Here is a 14,451-nt window from a genome sequence, read left to right as displayed (position 1 = left end):
TCCATACATCCATCTCTCCAGTCAATCCATCCGATCATTGCGATAATTGTCTGGTTGATCGATGGAGTCCACCTCTGTTTGGTTCAGGCATGCTTGCTTCAATTTGTTTGCTCTGCCATTCAGTATGGAGTAGCCCTAGATGTTCACCATGCTAGCGACTCGCCCGTCAAACCGCAGAGATCCCTCGCATGGAGTAGCCCTAGATGTTCTAGGCCACCACCGCCAATCCGGCGAGCCTACGCTGCGACCGTTCATGGCGCCTGGGGGCAATGAACTGGCATTGCGGTCATGGAGGGGAGGCTCAGGAGCAGGGCGACGCTGGCTGGTAGAGGAATTCGAAGGAGCCAGGCCGCCCTGGCGATCACCTTGACTGCTGCGTCGTGCACCAACTAACGGCAGTGTCCGCGGTGGTGAAGAAGCATACACGGCGAGGCTAATATAAGGTATACCTTGGAGGACGCAACCCCCTGTCGTCAACACGTCATGGCCCGAATCGCCTGGAGGCCGCAACCCCTGCCTGTGCTCTAGATTCACAGTGTGTCCTGACGAACGAGGCGGCAATCTCTGAATTGAATAATTGATCGTTCATCCCGTTCTACCGCTGATTCACTCGGCGCCACCTCTGTGGTACTCTTGACTGCTTTCACATATCCCCACAAGGTATAGTACGTGGTATCCCACCCCATGTCATGTAATTGCATTCTGAAGCAATTAGTACATAGGAGTCAACCCATAGGACAAGGAGGACCCGGTTATAGATTTTTTTAAGGGAGGGTGTGCCGTGTATGGGAGCATATCTGTTAGTTTGTATCCTATGTTTAACAATTTCGGAAATTTTTGTAGTATAAAAATCTCAATAGTGAGGATACATTGCTGAACGGTGATGTGATGTATATGATTTAGTTTATCATTAGTTGTTCTCCTTGCCACTACCCACTAAATTTCAGATCTGCCTTCAACTTCTAATGGTAAATATTCAATTAATTTTAGTCGGCTTAAAAGGCTTCAAGCTTCTTTGTTCATTATTTCCTGTTCAACTTTAAGAAACCTTTTAGTTTGTTTTGTTTCACTTACTTTACTATTCCTTCTTGATAAACTCACCAGGTAATGTATATATCTCTCCCTGGTCACAGTGGGATGGCTAATAATTTCATGCACAACACCACAATAGCAGATATTCGGAGATTTGGAATTGTTTTGCTGTTTTCTTTCTATGAAAGATAAGCATGAATGCAGCGATGGCAAACCTAAACATCGTTGCCAATTTTCTCTTTCACAGAATAGGATGAATGTCACGGCAGCAGCTGCAAACTCCAAGAACGTTATTGTCATGGGGGGCACCAGTTTCAGTTGTGTCTTCTTGCAAGCTCCTTGTCAATGAGAGGCACAAGGTCAGTCTGTACTCTGTAGATACATTTGTGATGCAGTGATTCTTCTCTTATGCTAACTAATACATTGATTATGTCCTATGATTCTCTAGGAGCACTAAGAAATTATATGTTTTCTTAAGGGTCACATCACACGAGGAAACTCTCACCCACAGCCATGAAATTTCCAATTGAATCAAATGCAAATTATACATAGTGCTCTTCCAAGCCACAGTTCAACCCCCACTTCTTGCCGCTCGCCTTCAGCCCCAGCAAGACGATTAAATATTTTACCTCAATCCATATATCAGATCTCGTGCTCAAGAAGACGATGGTGAAGAGCATGATAATGATCCAAATGTATGTTAACAATTGGTCCAGTTTAGAAATCTAAACAGGAAAGCTGAGGGGCCATTTAGTTTATACCCAGGCCCACCTCGCCAGAGATGGTGCGTGCAGATATTTTGGCGAACGATTCCCCTGCCCCTGTTTCGCCTGTCCGTGGACGCAGAATGAAAGCAGCGACCAGTTTTTTTTGGCATGACTCCTATAATTGGGTTTCAATCTAAACAGTACCCAGTCAATGCCGAACTTCTTACTCAATATGACTCCTCAGGTTTCATTTGTTGGGGAGGCAGACAGAAACAACGATAACTAATATTTTTTTCTTTTCACTCACAATAATATTGTCATCAGATACAATTGCTATCAGGTTAGTGTTTTGTGAGCTTTCATCATGTCCCTTTATGGAACTTTTAAATGTTGATTATCATTTATCACTGCTGCTACTTTATGCAGAGTATTGATGTTTGTACTGAAGGAAGTCCAAAAGTCTTATCGATGCAGGCAAGACACTTGATATGACAAATTTCAAGTGGAAACGAACAAATATTATGCTTGTTCATCGCTTGATGTCTACCCTGACTATTCTTTCATTTGAAACTCGCTAATAACAAGTTTTTACTCTGCTGTTAAAACTGATGTTGCTAATTCGGTTCATAAAATTATTGTCGTTATAATTTGGCAATGTAATACTTTGCCATAAGCCAATATCAAATTATGGCATTGCTATAACTTCCAAGGTGGTGCTAGAGCATTATATATGAATGTACTTAGTTAAAGGCCATCCAAAGATACACATTTGCAAGGAAACTGCACAATGTCAATACGAATATGAAAGATAATTGGATAAATAACTTTGAAATCTGATCTTTTTCTGATGATAACACAACTTACGCTGATTTCCATAATGAACGAGAATAGAAAAAGTGTTGTTGCGGCCACGACTTGAATAACAAACCAAATTCACAAGGTCGGTACTGGACTATTGGTAATATATATTCTTTTGGCAGGGATTTAGAAATACTTCACATCTCTTTTTAGTGGATTTTGTGATAGGAGTGAGAGTTGAGAGTGAGCGGGTTGGAGGCTGTGGTTGATTTGTTCAGTTACGAATGTGAGCGGAATATTTTCCCTACTTAAGAAAAAGTGGCAAATTGGATAAGGCAGTCATATTTTTTTGATCAGGTCATACAATATATTTTTTAGGATAGAAGGGTAAATGCATTAGTCTGTTGTTTTAATAGTTAATAACAGACGCGGTGGCGTATTAGTTGCATCCCCAACAACAGCCATCATATTTTTGTTTTGTGGTAATGCATGACATTCAACTATATGTTACAACATGGCAATGCCTCATGAGACATCGAATTTGCCTTCTTGGCTTGGGGTCGTCATGGGCGGCGCACGCCTCCTCCGCCTTGATGGTCGTGGCGGATCGGCACGAACACGGGAGGAGGGGATCATGACGGAGAGCAAGCGGTTGGTGGGGGCACTCCTCCTTGGTGGTCCGTGGGGAAGTATGGTATGAAGGGAAGAGGGCGCCAGGACGAAAGTGAGGTGAGTCTCATCCGGTTATAAAGTAGAGGGCTCCAGCGAGAAATATTAGGCTATGGTGGGAAACTGAGCTGGAAGGAGAGAGGGTCCGACATGAGGGAAGGGTGCCTCATGGTGTGGGGTTTTGTGTTGTGTTGGGACCGCGTGTTGGAAATAACATGGCGGATAGTTCGGACAACGACATTGCTCCCCATATATGAGATGGATTTGGGGCAGCCTGTACTAAACCCGGGCAAACGTCGGGCCGGGCTTGTAAAAGCCCGACCTTCATTTCTCAAGCCCGAGCCCAGCCCGAAGCCTGAAATACTCCCTGTTTTCAAGCCCGAGCCCGGCCCAAAATCAAGCCCGAAGCCCGAAAGCCCGGCCCGAATGCTGTTTTTTAGTACGCGCACGTGCAAGCCCGGCCCGAAGCCCGAAAGCCCGGCCTGAAATACAGAAAAATTGAAGCTCGAGCCCGGCCTGAATTATCTTTCGGGCTGCAAAACAAAGCCCGAGCCTGGCCTGAATGTCAAGCCCGACCTGGCCCGGCCCGGGTCGTCGGGCCGGGCTGCCCATGCCCGGGTTTAGCCCGGACTGTCCAGTCGGTTGAGTTTTGAGACCGTTGGGCGCCCGTTTAAAGTCCGAACATGCCCGGACGTACGAGGAAGAAATGAGCTTCGACCATAGAGGTGACCTTAATCATTTATTTGATTCATTTATATACATTATAGCCCGTAGCAACGCACGGGCATTCTACTAGTACCTATTGTTTTACACATTCCGCACGTGCGTCGCGCCCTTGGCCTTGGCCGTCCCGATCTTATCATGTCCGGTGCGGTCATCCACCGAGGGAAAGGAAAGAAAAATGGCGCGCGGTGCGGTGCGGCGGTCAGGTCCGTCACGCCCCTTCCCATCCCGCGTGCGGATCAAACTTGAACGTTCTTTTTCCATGCTTCGTCTCCGTACCGGCGCGGGCTGGGCTGGGCCTCTAATGCTACTAGTTGGTTCGGCCTGGCACTGCAGCAGGCACAATACAAGAGCTACAATGCTCTCTTTTTTATTTTATTTTTATTCTGTTTCCCTTAATGTTTGCTGCTGATTTAAATTCAAATGAGGGTTTACTTCCCACCTGAAAAACCTGTAAATTCCTGTCTAATCTCACTGGTGCAACCCAGCACACACAACAAATTTCACAAGTTTTGGAGATTATGTTTTTATTTCTAAACATATAATCCCAATTTGATTATGTTTTTATTTCATAAGTTCAGGGTTTTACCAATTTGATTAATAATTCTTAGAAAATTTATTATAGCTTCCAAATATTATTGGAGGATTAGATTCAAACTTTTAAGAGATTTCACAACGTAAAATCCCTCCTCCTAGATAGATCCAAGATTATCATTTTATTTATTTAGGTTCTAATTAAGATTTCCAAGATTATTTTATACTCCATCCGTTCTTGTCTACAACAAGGTCACTTTGTTTTCATGCCAAACTTTAACTTGTATATTTTGGTCGTCAAAATATGGGTTATATCAACAATATATCATCAAAAGGTTATTTGTAATATGCATCAAGGGCATGCTTTTTGTGGCATATAACTCACATCTTTTTGGTAGCTTAATGTACAAAGTTAGACATAAAATGTGAAGAGACCTTGTATATATAACGAGGGAGTACCATTCTTAAACCTTTGTAAAGATTGAGAGGATCCATATCACACACACACTCACACACACACACACACACACACACACACACATATATATATATATATAGTAAATTCAAAACTTGGATAGTAAAAAAATTATTTCAAAATTACTACATTTTATACAGTGTTTTACTAGATTTTGTACATAGTGTTACTGGGGTGTAGAATAAGCTATTCTATACTCACGCTTAGAATAGTGTAACCCTTTTATACAGTGTTTTATTAGATTTTGTACATAGCGTTACTGGGGTGTAGAATAAGTTATTCTACACTCACGCTTAGAATAGCGTAACTCTATATATATAGTGCTACTGGTTGCGGCCAAGGACACACCTAAAACACCTAGGGTTTTACCTCATCTCGCAAATTGCACCGCCATCATAGTCTACTTCATACCTAACGCCGACGTGCATCGGTGTGCGGGAGAGTAGGTCTCCGAAACCGTTCGTCCTTGATCCTGCTCCGGGAGAGGACGAATTAGGTTTTTGGGAAGCGCTCGGCGCGACTGCTCAAGTTCGTCATCACGGATCGTCTTCCATCCAAGTCGGACGGTGCTACTCATCGTCGTCTTCATCGCCATCAACAACAGATCGTCGCCAACACCGTCATCAACTCTGTTGCTCCTTCAGCAACTAACGAACAATACGTTCTACGTGTTATGTTCATGTCTCTCCTCGTAGTTGCTACTTCATGAGTGATGCCGGGGTACATGTTTATTTAGCTGTTCATCTAGTTTGTAAGACTGTTACATGCTAGTCTTTGTTTTAGTCATGAATTATTTACTAGAATTAATCATGAATTTACCTAATATTCCAACAGCAAACATCTCGAGAAACAATCGCTTTCCCAGCCTTGCCAAAAGAAAAGGAAAAAAAACTTGCACACATTTGAGCATCGCTTCCCCAGCCCTGCCACGAAGTCACCAACTAGCAAAAAAAAGGAGTCAACGGTCAAAAACCAAAAGAGTACACGAGGAAAGAAGAGATGAGTGACAGAGAAGCACGCGATAGCTACATCTCTGTGCCTCTCTCCGTGTCTGCTAATTAGCTCCTACTATAGCTCGCTTGGTCAGGTTTGCTTAGTAGCAAAAATTACATTAATCTTCATTTATCAATTTTAATAACCGTGGCAGTTTGATTTTTCTGTCTGCAGACGATCGAGGACGTCCGCTTGCATCCCTAGTTTCGGTCCATATACATATGGAGGTTTCTCCTACTAAGTGGTTGCAGATAAAAACAACCTTGTAAACTGTAGCTCGTCGCCGTTCTGTGAAAGGAACTCCTTACGACGGTTTCCACGCATTTCTGAGCGCTCCTCAAGTCAAATACGTTACACGTACGTACGTACGTTCCATCCACAGCCGCTCATGACCGAGGGTTGCGAGTGACCAAGACCAATGTATGGCGGTCGTATCCGGCTGAACAAATGGAGCCAAAGGCAGCAGCTAGCAAGTGGCACCGATCGATCGATCACTGGTTTACACGCGTTCGCTCGCAGGCAGGCCCTACGCCTACGCTACGTTGCGTACGCATCCGGAAGAAGAAGAAAGCGAGAGGCAGCAAACCGTGAGGTGGGGGCTATCACAGTTTCACGGCGTACACGAACCCTGACCTGACAGAGTAAAAATATTGTTTTGCACATTGCTATCGTGCGTGCGTGCATGTTTGGTGCGGTCATCCACTCAAGGAGAGGAAAGAAATGGCGCGGCGGTCAGGTCCGTCATGCCCCAACCTGGCCTCCCCCCTCCCGTGTAGTAGTACGTGCGGTGCGGATCACTTCAACGTGCTTTGACTCGCGGTGCGCCCATGCTTGATGCTTCGTCTCCGTTTCCTCCCTCGGAACAGTCAGAGCTGCATGGCATGCGAGCGGTCGTACCAGACCGCCGTTCCATTACCCGGCCGGCGGCTATAAATACGGGCGCACGCCGGTCAGCCTAAGCACAGTTCACAAAGCGCAACACAACACAACACATAGCCACAGAAGAGCAGCTAAGGCACCCGTAAAGAGGATCTTTGGTTTAGCAGCTCTCCTGTAAGTTCGTACTACCTAGCTGAAGAAGCTCGGGGGCACCGGCCGGTCGGAGGACACCAGCATGTCGCCCGTGCACGTCCCGGAGCTCAGCAGCGGCGGGTCGCTCACCCTGAACCCCGTGCAGCGCGCGCTCAGCCGGCTGTCGTCGTCGTCGGCCCTCACGCCCAGGTCGCCCCCGCCGTCCTACGGGAGCATCGTCACCGTGCTCAGCATCGACGGCGGCGGCGTCCGCGGCATAATCCCCGGAACCATCCTCGCCTTCCTCGAAGAGAAGCTCCAGGTGAGTAGTAATTAGCTTCTGCTCCCGTTGCACCCATGGTAGTTACTGCAGGTGCACCGGTTCTAATGGCTTTCTTGTTATTTTCTGCAGGAGCTCGATGGGCCGGACGTGAGGATCGCCGACTACTTCGACGTGATCGCCGGGACAAGCACCGGGGGCCTGGTGACGGCCATGCTCTTCCAGGCGCTGCGCTGCGAGAAGCGCTACCTCCGCATCCAGGACGACGAGCTTAAAGGCGACACCTCATCTGTTGACGTGTCCACGCCGGAGAACCTTAACAGGCTCGTCGAGGTCGGCAAGGCGCTGCTCAAGAGGAGCGTGTGCAGGGTGAACGTCGAGACCGGCAAGACCGTGCCCGACGACAATAGAGGCACCAACGAGGAGGAGCTAATCGGTTTCGCACATATGCTCTCACAGGAGCGCAAGGCCAGGTTGCAGAAGAAGGGAGTCACCATCACACAGTAAACATGTGTAGTTCATAACATATAGCTAAGCTCATATTACGTGTAAGGCAAATATAGGATAAGTCATTAGACGGTCGAACTTTGGTAGGCTAGAAATATTGAACTGCCAAAGCTCACAGACTTATGCAAGTTTTAGAGGTCCGCAAACAAGTTGTAAAGTGGGAGAATGAAATAAATGGCCAACTGTTTATTGTGGGCACGACATGAAATTTATCAGCCTATATTGGATCCCAGAAAATACACATTGGCCCCCACGTCACTCCGCGAGGCGTCATCTGAAACCCAGACGCTCCTTGCCACCGCCGAATAGATGACGGGCATCCACTATGACACTGCAAAATTTGGCATTCGTCATTTTAGGAATATAATCCTTGTGTGTGACGAACATGCATAGGTAGTCATCATCGTAGGAGTAATCCTTGTGTATAAGTACCTCACTACGTCGGTTGTACCAAAACGTACCAACAACAATAGGATGGGAGAGGGGGGAGGGGTTGGCACGACGAAACATATGTGGGAAGACAGACAAAGAGATAGGCATAATAAACATATGTGGGAGGACAGACGAAGAGACAGGCAGAAGAAAATTGACACAAGATAAAACATTTTCATCTTTTTTAGGTAGTATATACACTCTATTTCCTTATAACGAGGATGAGTAATTTTTTCATCAAAAATATAAAATCAAGTCTTGCCATGAATATGAACCAGGTCATTTCATACAAAAGAAAAATAAGAACTAACATGTATTCCTTGACCAACTCATTCTAAAAGTGATGAAACCTACAACCATGATCTTGTTTTGGATAACCAAACATGGATTCCCATTCAATTTCGGGTCCCTATAATGTATATCCTGTCTGCATTTGTGCACATGAATGTGCATGAAAGCATAAACTCTTCATAGGAGTGCAAAATCCGTGATATCTCTGAAAGCAATCATCATGATTCGATAGATTGACGAGAAAATATAGCTGATCAGAGATGGGAGACAAACATATGGAGCATACAGCTATTTTAAGTATGACAGAACAGGTTCAGTGGCTCCATTCTTTTGGAGGAGGCGGCTCCTCTGACGTGCCATTGGCCCACTGACATGTGGACCCGGGCCCACACGTCAGTGGCCCAACGTCAGGGCATCGTACGTCAGGGGAGCCATCCGGCTCCCCTTTTGGATTGGTTCCTTTTAGACTTCCTCGACCTATGAACACAATTTTCACAATTCATCATTCACTCACCAGTAATGGTTATAAAACTCACTTAAATGTAGATAGTTTTTTTTAGCTGGAAATGTAGGATAGTTGCAAAAGTAAGCAAACAGAAGTTCAATAATATGGCTGCAAATGGTAATTGCTGGAAAATCCACATCGGTATATCAGGCAAACTAGCCGAACTTTACTATAAGCACCGTTTCAAAATGTATGGCCAATTTTATCAACAAGAAAAGCGATTATACAAGGATCGGTCTAAAGTATACATAGCATTGAATATGGTCCAACTAAATAGAGAATAGTATATTTTTGTATCACATGTATTTCCGAAATAAAAGACTATGTGCAACTTTTAGAGTCTGTTTTTAGAGAGGAGGCCTGCTTAAGTATCATCAGGACAAGTTTGCACAACACTTCCAAAATGGTAGCAGAAGATGTATGTCTGTGAGAGAAAACAGTTCATTAGGAAGAACTGGATCAAACATGAGGTTGAATGACCGACCTGTGGAAGATTCATTAACTCCATAACAGCCCTCTTCGGAGTTAGTTCATTATCAATTATCCGTGCTACCGCTGTCAAGACTGGCAGTTTGACGTTGTACTTCTGAGCTAATGCGATGACGGCGCCAGCAGTTGACACGCCTTCAGCAACCTGAAGTGAGAGACAATATACTAATTACCAACCATACAGGTGATATATCGAAGCAATAGAGGGGAATATTACAAACCTGATTCATTGAATCCAAGATCTCATCAAGTTTCTCGCCTGAACCAAGACGCAATCCCACGTTTCTGTTCCGTGAAAGATTGACAAAACATGTAAGCATGATATCACCCGAGCCAGATAAACCAGAAAGGGTTGTTGGCTTTGCTCCCATCTGCAAATTAATAAGTTGATCCTTTAAACCAGTAGTTTTTTGTTTTATAGATAATACAGTCCAGAAGATAAACTACTACTGCACACCTTTGTCGCCAACCACCGAATTTCAGAACAGCCTTGAGCAACAAGGGCAGCCATACAATTATTTCCAAGATGCATACCTTCTACTATACCTGCTGCTATTGCAAGAACATTCTTAAGTGCCCCTGCAATTTCTACCCCTGTAACGTCACTGAAGCATCACAGTTCACATTTAAATATTTTTTCTAATACTTGAATGCATGGCTATAAATCAATGCACAACCCTAACAGTATATCTTATAATTCATCTTGCCGGTCTGAAATCTTAAAATAAAGCATAGTAAAATTAGATAAGATAGCTTTATCTGGAGAAGAGATTTTCAGTGTGTGCCACACCATCTGAAGCTACTACTTAAAACCCAGTGTGCTATATCAGCTGAAGCTACTGCTCAAAATCCACCACTACAATGCATAGTAGCCAATCGATGGGGGTCCAGAAATCCAGAGCGAGGCTACATGGCACTCCAACATACAGCAGCTTCATTTTCTTTTCGCGAATACGGAAGAGATCTTCATATCATTCCATTCCAAGAAGGAAAAGTTTACACTGCCGTCCTACGGCTCTACAAACATAGCAGATTCTTGAACACGTTTGCAAGGAAACACGAGAAACTGCTCTAGAAAAATACAAAAGCCTATTATCTAACTATATGAAGCAAAGCAAGTATACATCTGACGAACCACACTCAGAGAGGAGTTGCTCTAGGCTGGACAGACACAGGTTAATCGAATATACCTCTGGTCTATCTATAGCTACTGGCTTCGCTAATGTGGGTGTCTATTGTGAACCTTGATTCACAACAGGGTAACTATGGTGCTGAAGATAGCCAGATGGCATGGCTGCGAGCGAATGGGTAGACATAGGTTTAGTTGAGAGAATAACTTGGGGAAATAGATTGATCGTTCTTGCTTTCCTCAACCCCAGACACATAGTATGTTCATACGGTAGAGCTTAGGCCTCACTTACACAATTGGACTCCTTAGACCTATGCTAAATCTGATCATTAGTCCGGCCGAGCTGGAGGCCGGGCTTGCAAAAGCCCAACCTTCAAACTGCAAGCCCAAGCCCGGCCCGAACAACACTTCTCGTCGCCTCCACATGTAAGCCTGGCTTGAAGCTTGAAAGCCCCGCCCGAAATCATGAAAAACAGAAGCCTGAGCCCAGCCCAAACTGCCTTTCGGGCTAGATAATGAAGCCCAGCTCGGCCCGAATGCCAAGCCTGACCCGGCCTGGCCTGGCTTTTTCGGGCCAGGTCGTTGGGCCAGGCTGTCCATGCCCAGGTCTAGACAGGACGTAGAGCTATTACGCATCTAGGGGGCTGAACCTGGGTAAACCACTGTGTCAGCATCATCGCCGACGAGAACCCTTTGGGCACGGCCCCTCTTTACATTTGTTGCACGACTACCTTTAGATCGCAAGATCGACAGACTATTATTCGCCAACACAACCCTAGATACATGGTATGCTTATATACTACTCCCTCCATCCTGAATTAGTTGTCTTAGACACGTTTTAGTCTTAGGTACATCCGTATCTAGACAAATCAAAAACAACTAATTTGGGACGGAGGTAATAGATGCTTAGGCCTTCCTAATTAATTGGACTCCTTAGACCTATGCTAATATGACCTCTCATGTTAACACCTAGCCTACGAAATCTGCTAGCAGAACCCTTCTCTCTGTTTGGACTCCCTCCTGGTAGTCCACAACACTTTCCTACATGAATAACTAAATCAATTGTCCACAGGTGGGCAATATAGATCCTCTTATGCAAAAGAAATCTCAAATTGTTCACAGTAAGTCATATCCTATTATTTAATTATGTAATAGCAACTAGTTTTGTGGCTGAAGACAATACAGCGCAACCAAACAAACAATAATCATGATTATGACATGCATGCTTTTGTACACGTTTTGTGGCTGAAGATTATCATAGCGTCTAAAGCTGAAGTATTAGGTATAATTACCTTGATGTGCTTATCCTCAAATTTGAAGACGCTAAGAGCTGCTGAACAGCACTTGCCAGCTTTTTGTCTTTGGATGCCACCACCATAGCTGCAATATTAAGTTGGATAATTATGTAGTTCTATTTACACAACAGATTCCAAAAAGTGCTTGGAAAGCCAAAAATTCTTCAACATAAGCAACATGAACCAGACAACTTTGTGTCACAGGAAAGCACAAGAGAATATGACATAAAACTTAACAATATGAGAAATGATGTTAACTAACCTGTTGGTAGTTTCTCCATCAGTTCCACGGCAAAAGAAGGTCCTGACAGAACAATAAATGGCTGGCGAGGATTTCCCAATGCAAGAGGAATGATTTGAGACATTGTCCGAAGGGTGTTAAGTTCCAGCCCTTTGCTAAGCGATATGAATGGCAACTTTGGATCAACATAAGTTGAAATACTGCCAAGAAAGGATGAACTGAACTGCCAGGGAAAATATCAGACTCCAAAAAAGAAGAAACCCTCCTGGAAGCCACAGTGCTTCATAAAGAAGTGTTAATACCTGAACAGGGACAGCGTGGAAGCAGAAATCAGCTCCTGCTAACGCCTCGCTAGCACTAGTTGTTGCAACAATGTTTTCTGGCAAGCTGTATTCTGACAAGTATTTGCTGCAGTGGAATCAATCAATCAATCATCGACGAAAACATGACTATGTGCATCAATCAATCGAATCGTTTGCAATATTTTTCTTACGAAACTAGTCACATGGTCTTTTCATGGAGAAGCATCTGAATGCTCGCATGAAATACATTGTACCTCATCATATCAATCATGGACGAAAACATGACTAAAATGGACCCTCTTCGTGTTAGGCAGATACTGCAGTAAGGAAAGCGACGAGGTTACCCACGAGTTGACATGGCGGTGGTTGATGGAGCGGCAGACGAGGTCATCCCGGAGCAGCATGGCCACCTCAAGGTCGGGCTTCTTGGCTGCCACCTGCGCCGCCATCGCCGTTCCGAACGAGCCCCCACCGAGGACCACCACCTGCAGTTTTCCTCCGACGATCAGATCCCATCCCACAAAAAAGTTTGCGGCTCCATGGGTTGAAGCAGACAAGAGTCTTTCCGTCACCTTGCGCGTGGTCTCGAGGACGTCGCTGCGGTTGCGGCTGCGCCAGGAGCGAGACCAGCGGACGAGCTTCTCCCACGCGATCCGCACCACGCGGCGCCGGTCCTTCCGGCCGCTGCGTGGGGCCTCTCCCTCGTCCGTCTCGGCATCTGGCGGCGGCACGTCGGAGGCGGCAGCGCAGATGGGTGAGGCACGGTGGCGAGCGGTTGTGGTGCGAGGGCGAAAGATTGGGGCGGGGGGAAGGAAGGCGGCGGCGGCGGCCATGAGAGCGAGCAGCAAAGGGGGGAACGGAAGAATGGGGGTGTTTTGCTATCTTATCCGTTCCCGCCCCTTTTCTCGGTTTCTTGTTTGTCGCTCTGCTTCGTCTCAAAACGCCCGCTCGCATCTCGACCAGCTTTTGCCTAAACCAACTCCAATCCTTTTACCAATTAACATCTTAGAAGATTTCACAAAATCGTTATCACTTAGCTTTCGACTTTTCGGGAATATATTGGCGGATGAACTAGTTATTGTTGTTGTTGTTGTTGTTGTTTCTTTAGTTCCCTTAGTCATCCCTATACATGTTTCTTGGATTATTTACAGGCGGTATTCAAGCTCTTATTTTTGCAACATTAGTTTCAGCCTATATAGGTGAATCCATGGATGGGTCATCATTGAATTGACTAGTTTTAGAAATAGTATTTATTTTTTTGTAGCTTAGCTCAATTCATGCATGGTTTCAGATAATCAGCTTGGTTACAAAAGAATAGTTCGTATGAATATATGAGATTTTCAAAGTATATATGCATTAAGGAGGGTGGAGTCAGGTCATTTTATTATCCAAACGGTACCTTATCGATTCTTGTCTGGAATCCTGCAAACAGCGTCCATGTCGACGACATCTCGGTCAACAACCCGATGCACTATATGATGCTGCGTACCACGACTACGTACACCCAAGCTACAACATGTACCCTGCCATGCCGCAACACAATTTGCCTCCACCAGGGCCAGGTAAGAACATACCCATGCTTGTGAGTCGCAACATGGTGTTGTCCTCTCTTTCTTCGATGTACATTGTGACTTACCAACATTGCTTTGTTGATTGAAGGATATGTTTACCCGGTGAACTCCCATCTGACGCACCCGGTGCTGCACCATGACACCCATGGCAGACTATGGCTCTCAATGCCGCTAGATAACCGCTTCCACCCGCACTTGTCTCCGGTGCCAACGTACCCGTCTATGCCCTCCAACACAATGACGATGCCTCTGATGCCGCTGGATGGTCGCTTCCATGCACAACTGCCTCCTTCGTTGTCGGCTTACCCGGATGCACCCTTCGACCCAAGGACGCATCCAGTGTGGACACGACGACCCACATATATACCCTTTGTAGAACCACAGTAGTTCTCGCGTCCTGCAAGGCATGCTGATGGTTTTTATTAGCATTTTGTAACTACTGATATCCGTGACAATTGATCGACAAT

At 45.3% G+C, this 14,451-nt stretch overlaps 2 protein-coding genes across 3 annotated transcripts; one reads left to right on the top strand and one right to left on the bottom strand.

Annotated features, from left to right (window-relative positions):
• Positions 1-6,657: 6,657 nt before the first annotated feature.
• Positions 6,658-7,937, top strand: LOC119284605 (patatin-like protein 3). Its single transcript, XM_037563744.1, has 2 exons — positions 6,658-7,264; positions 7,355-7,937. Exons 1-2 carry the CDS (start codon positions 7,046-7,048, stop codon positions 7,727-7,729), a joined length of 594 nt encoding a protein of 197 aa, XP_037419641.1. The 5' UTR covers positions 6,658-7,045; the 3' UTR covers positions 7,730-7,937.
• Positions 7,795-13,305, bottom strand: LOC119284604 (glycerol-3-phosphate dehydrogenase [NAD(+)], chloroplastic-like). Of its 2 annotated transcripts, none has more exons than XM_037563741.1 (9): positions 12,986-13,305; positions 12,762-12,898; positions 12,414-12,519; positions 12,133-12,334; positions 11,868-11,955; positions 9,904-10,051; positions 9,668-9,817; positions 9,442-9,591; positions 7,795-8,060 (listed from the first exon to the last, which is right to left on the bottom strand). In XM_037563741.1, the coding sequence occupies exons 1-9, from the start codon at positions 13,244-13,246 to the stop codon at positions 7,947-7,949; spliced, it is 1,356 nt and encodes a 451-aa protein (XP_037419638.1). In that variant the 5' UTR covers positions 13,247-13,305; the 3' UTR covers positions 7,795-7,946. The 2 variants fall into 2 exon arrangements, with proteins under 2 accessions (XP_037419638.1, XP_037419640.1); XM_037563743.1 differs by lacking the exon at positions 7,795-8,060 and adding an exon at positions 8,406-8,929.
• Between the last annotated feature and the right edge of the window lie 1,146 nt (positions 13,306-14,451).

Source organism: Triticum dicoccoides, chromosome 4A (assembly GCF_002162155.2).
Source record: "Triticum dicoccoides isolate Atlit2015 ecotype Zavitan chromosome 4A, WEW_v2.0, whole genome shotgun sequence".
In the NCBI taxonomy this organism is placed as follows: domain Eukaryota; kingdom Viridiplantae; phylum Streptophyta; class Magnoliopsida; order Poales; family Poaceae; genus Triticum; species Triticum dicoccoides.
The sequence above is the reverse complement of the archived record's forward strand: the minus strand, read 5'-3'. Positions and strand labels throughout refer to the sequence as shown.

What these genes read in the sequence shown, in the direction of transcription:
- LOC119284605 (XM_037563744.1), top strand. Translation starts at nt 7,046, where the DNA reads ATGTCGCCCGTGCACGTCCCGGAGCTCAGCAGCGGCGGGTCGCTCACC. An exon ending in TCCTCGAAGAGAAGCTCCAG is followed by an intron (nt 7,265 to 7,354) that starts GTGAGTAGTAAT and finishes TATTTTCTGCAG; the next exon opens with GAGCTCGATGGGCCGGACGT.
- LOC119284604 (XM_037563741.1), bottom strand. Translation starts at nt 13,246, where the DNA reads ATGGCCGCCGCCGCCGCCTTCCTTCCCCCCGCCCCAATCTTTCGCCCT. An exon ending in TCCACGCTGTCCCTGTTCAG is followed by an intron (nt 12,335 to 12,413) that starts GTATTAACACTT and finishes TTTCCCTGGCAG; the next exon opens with TTCAGTTCATCCTTTCTTGG. An exon ending in TTGAGGATAAGCACATCAAG is followed by an intron (nt 10,052 to 11,867) that starts GTAATTATACCT and finishes GTGATGCTTCAG; the next exon opens with TGACGTTACAGGGGTAGAAA.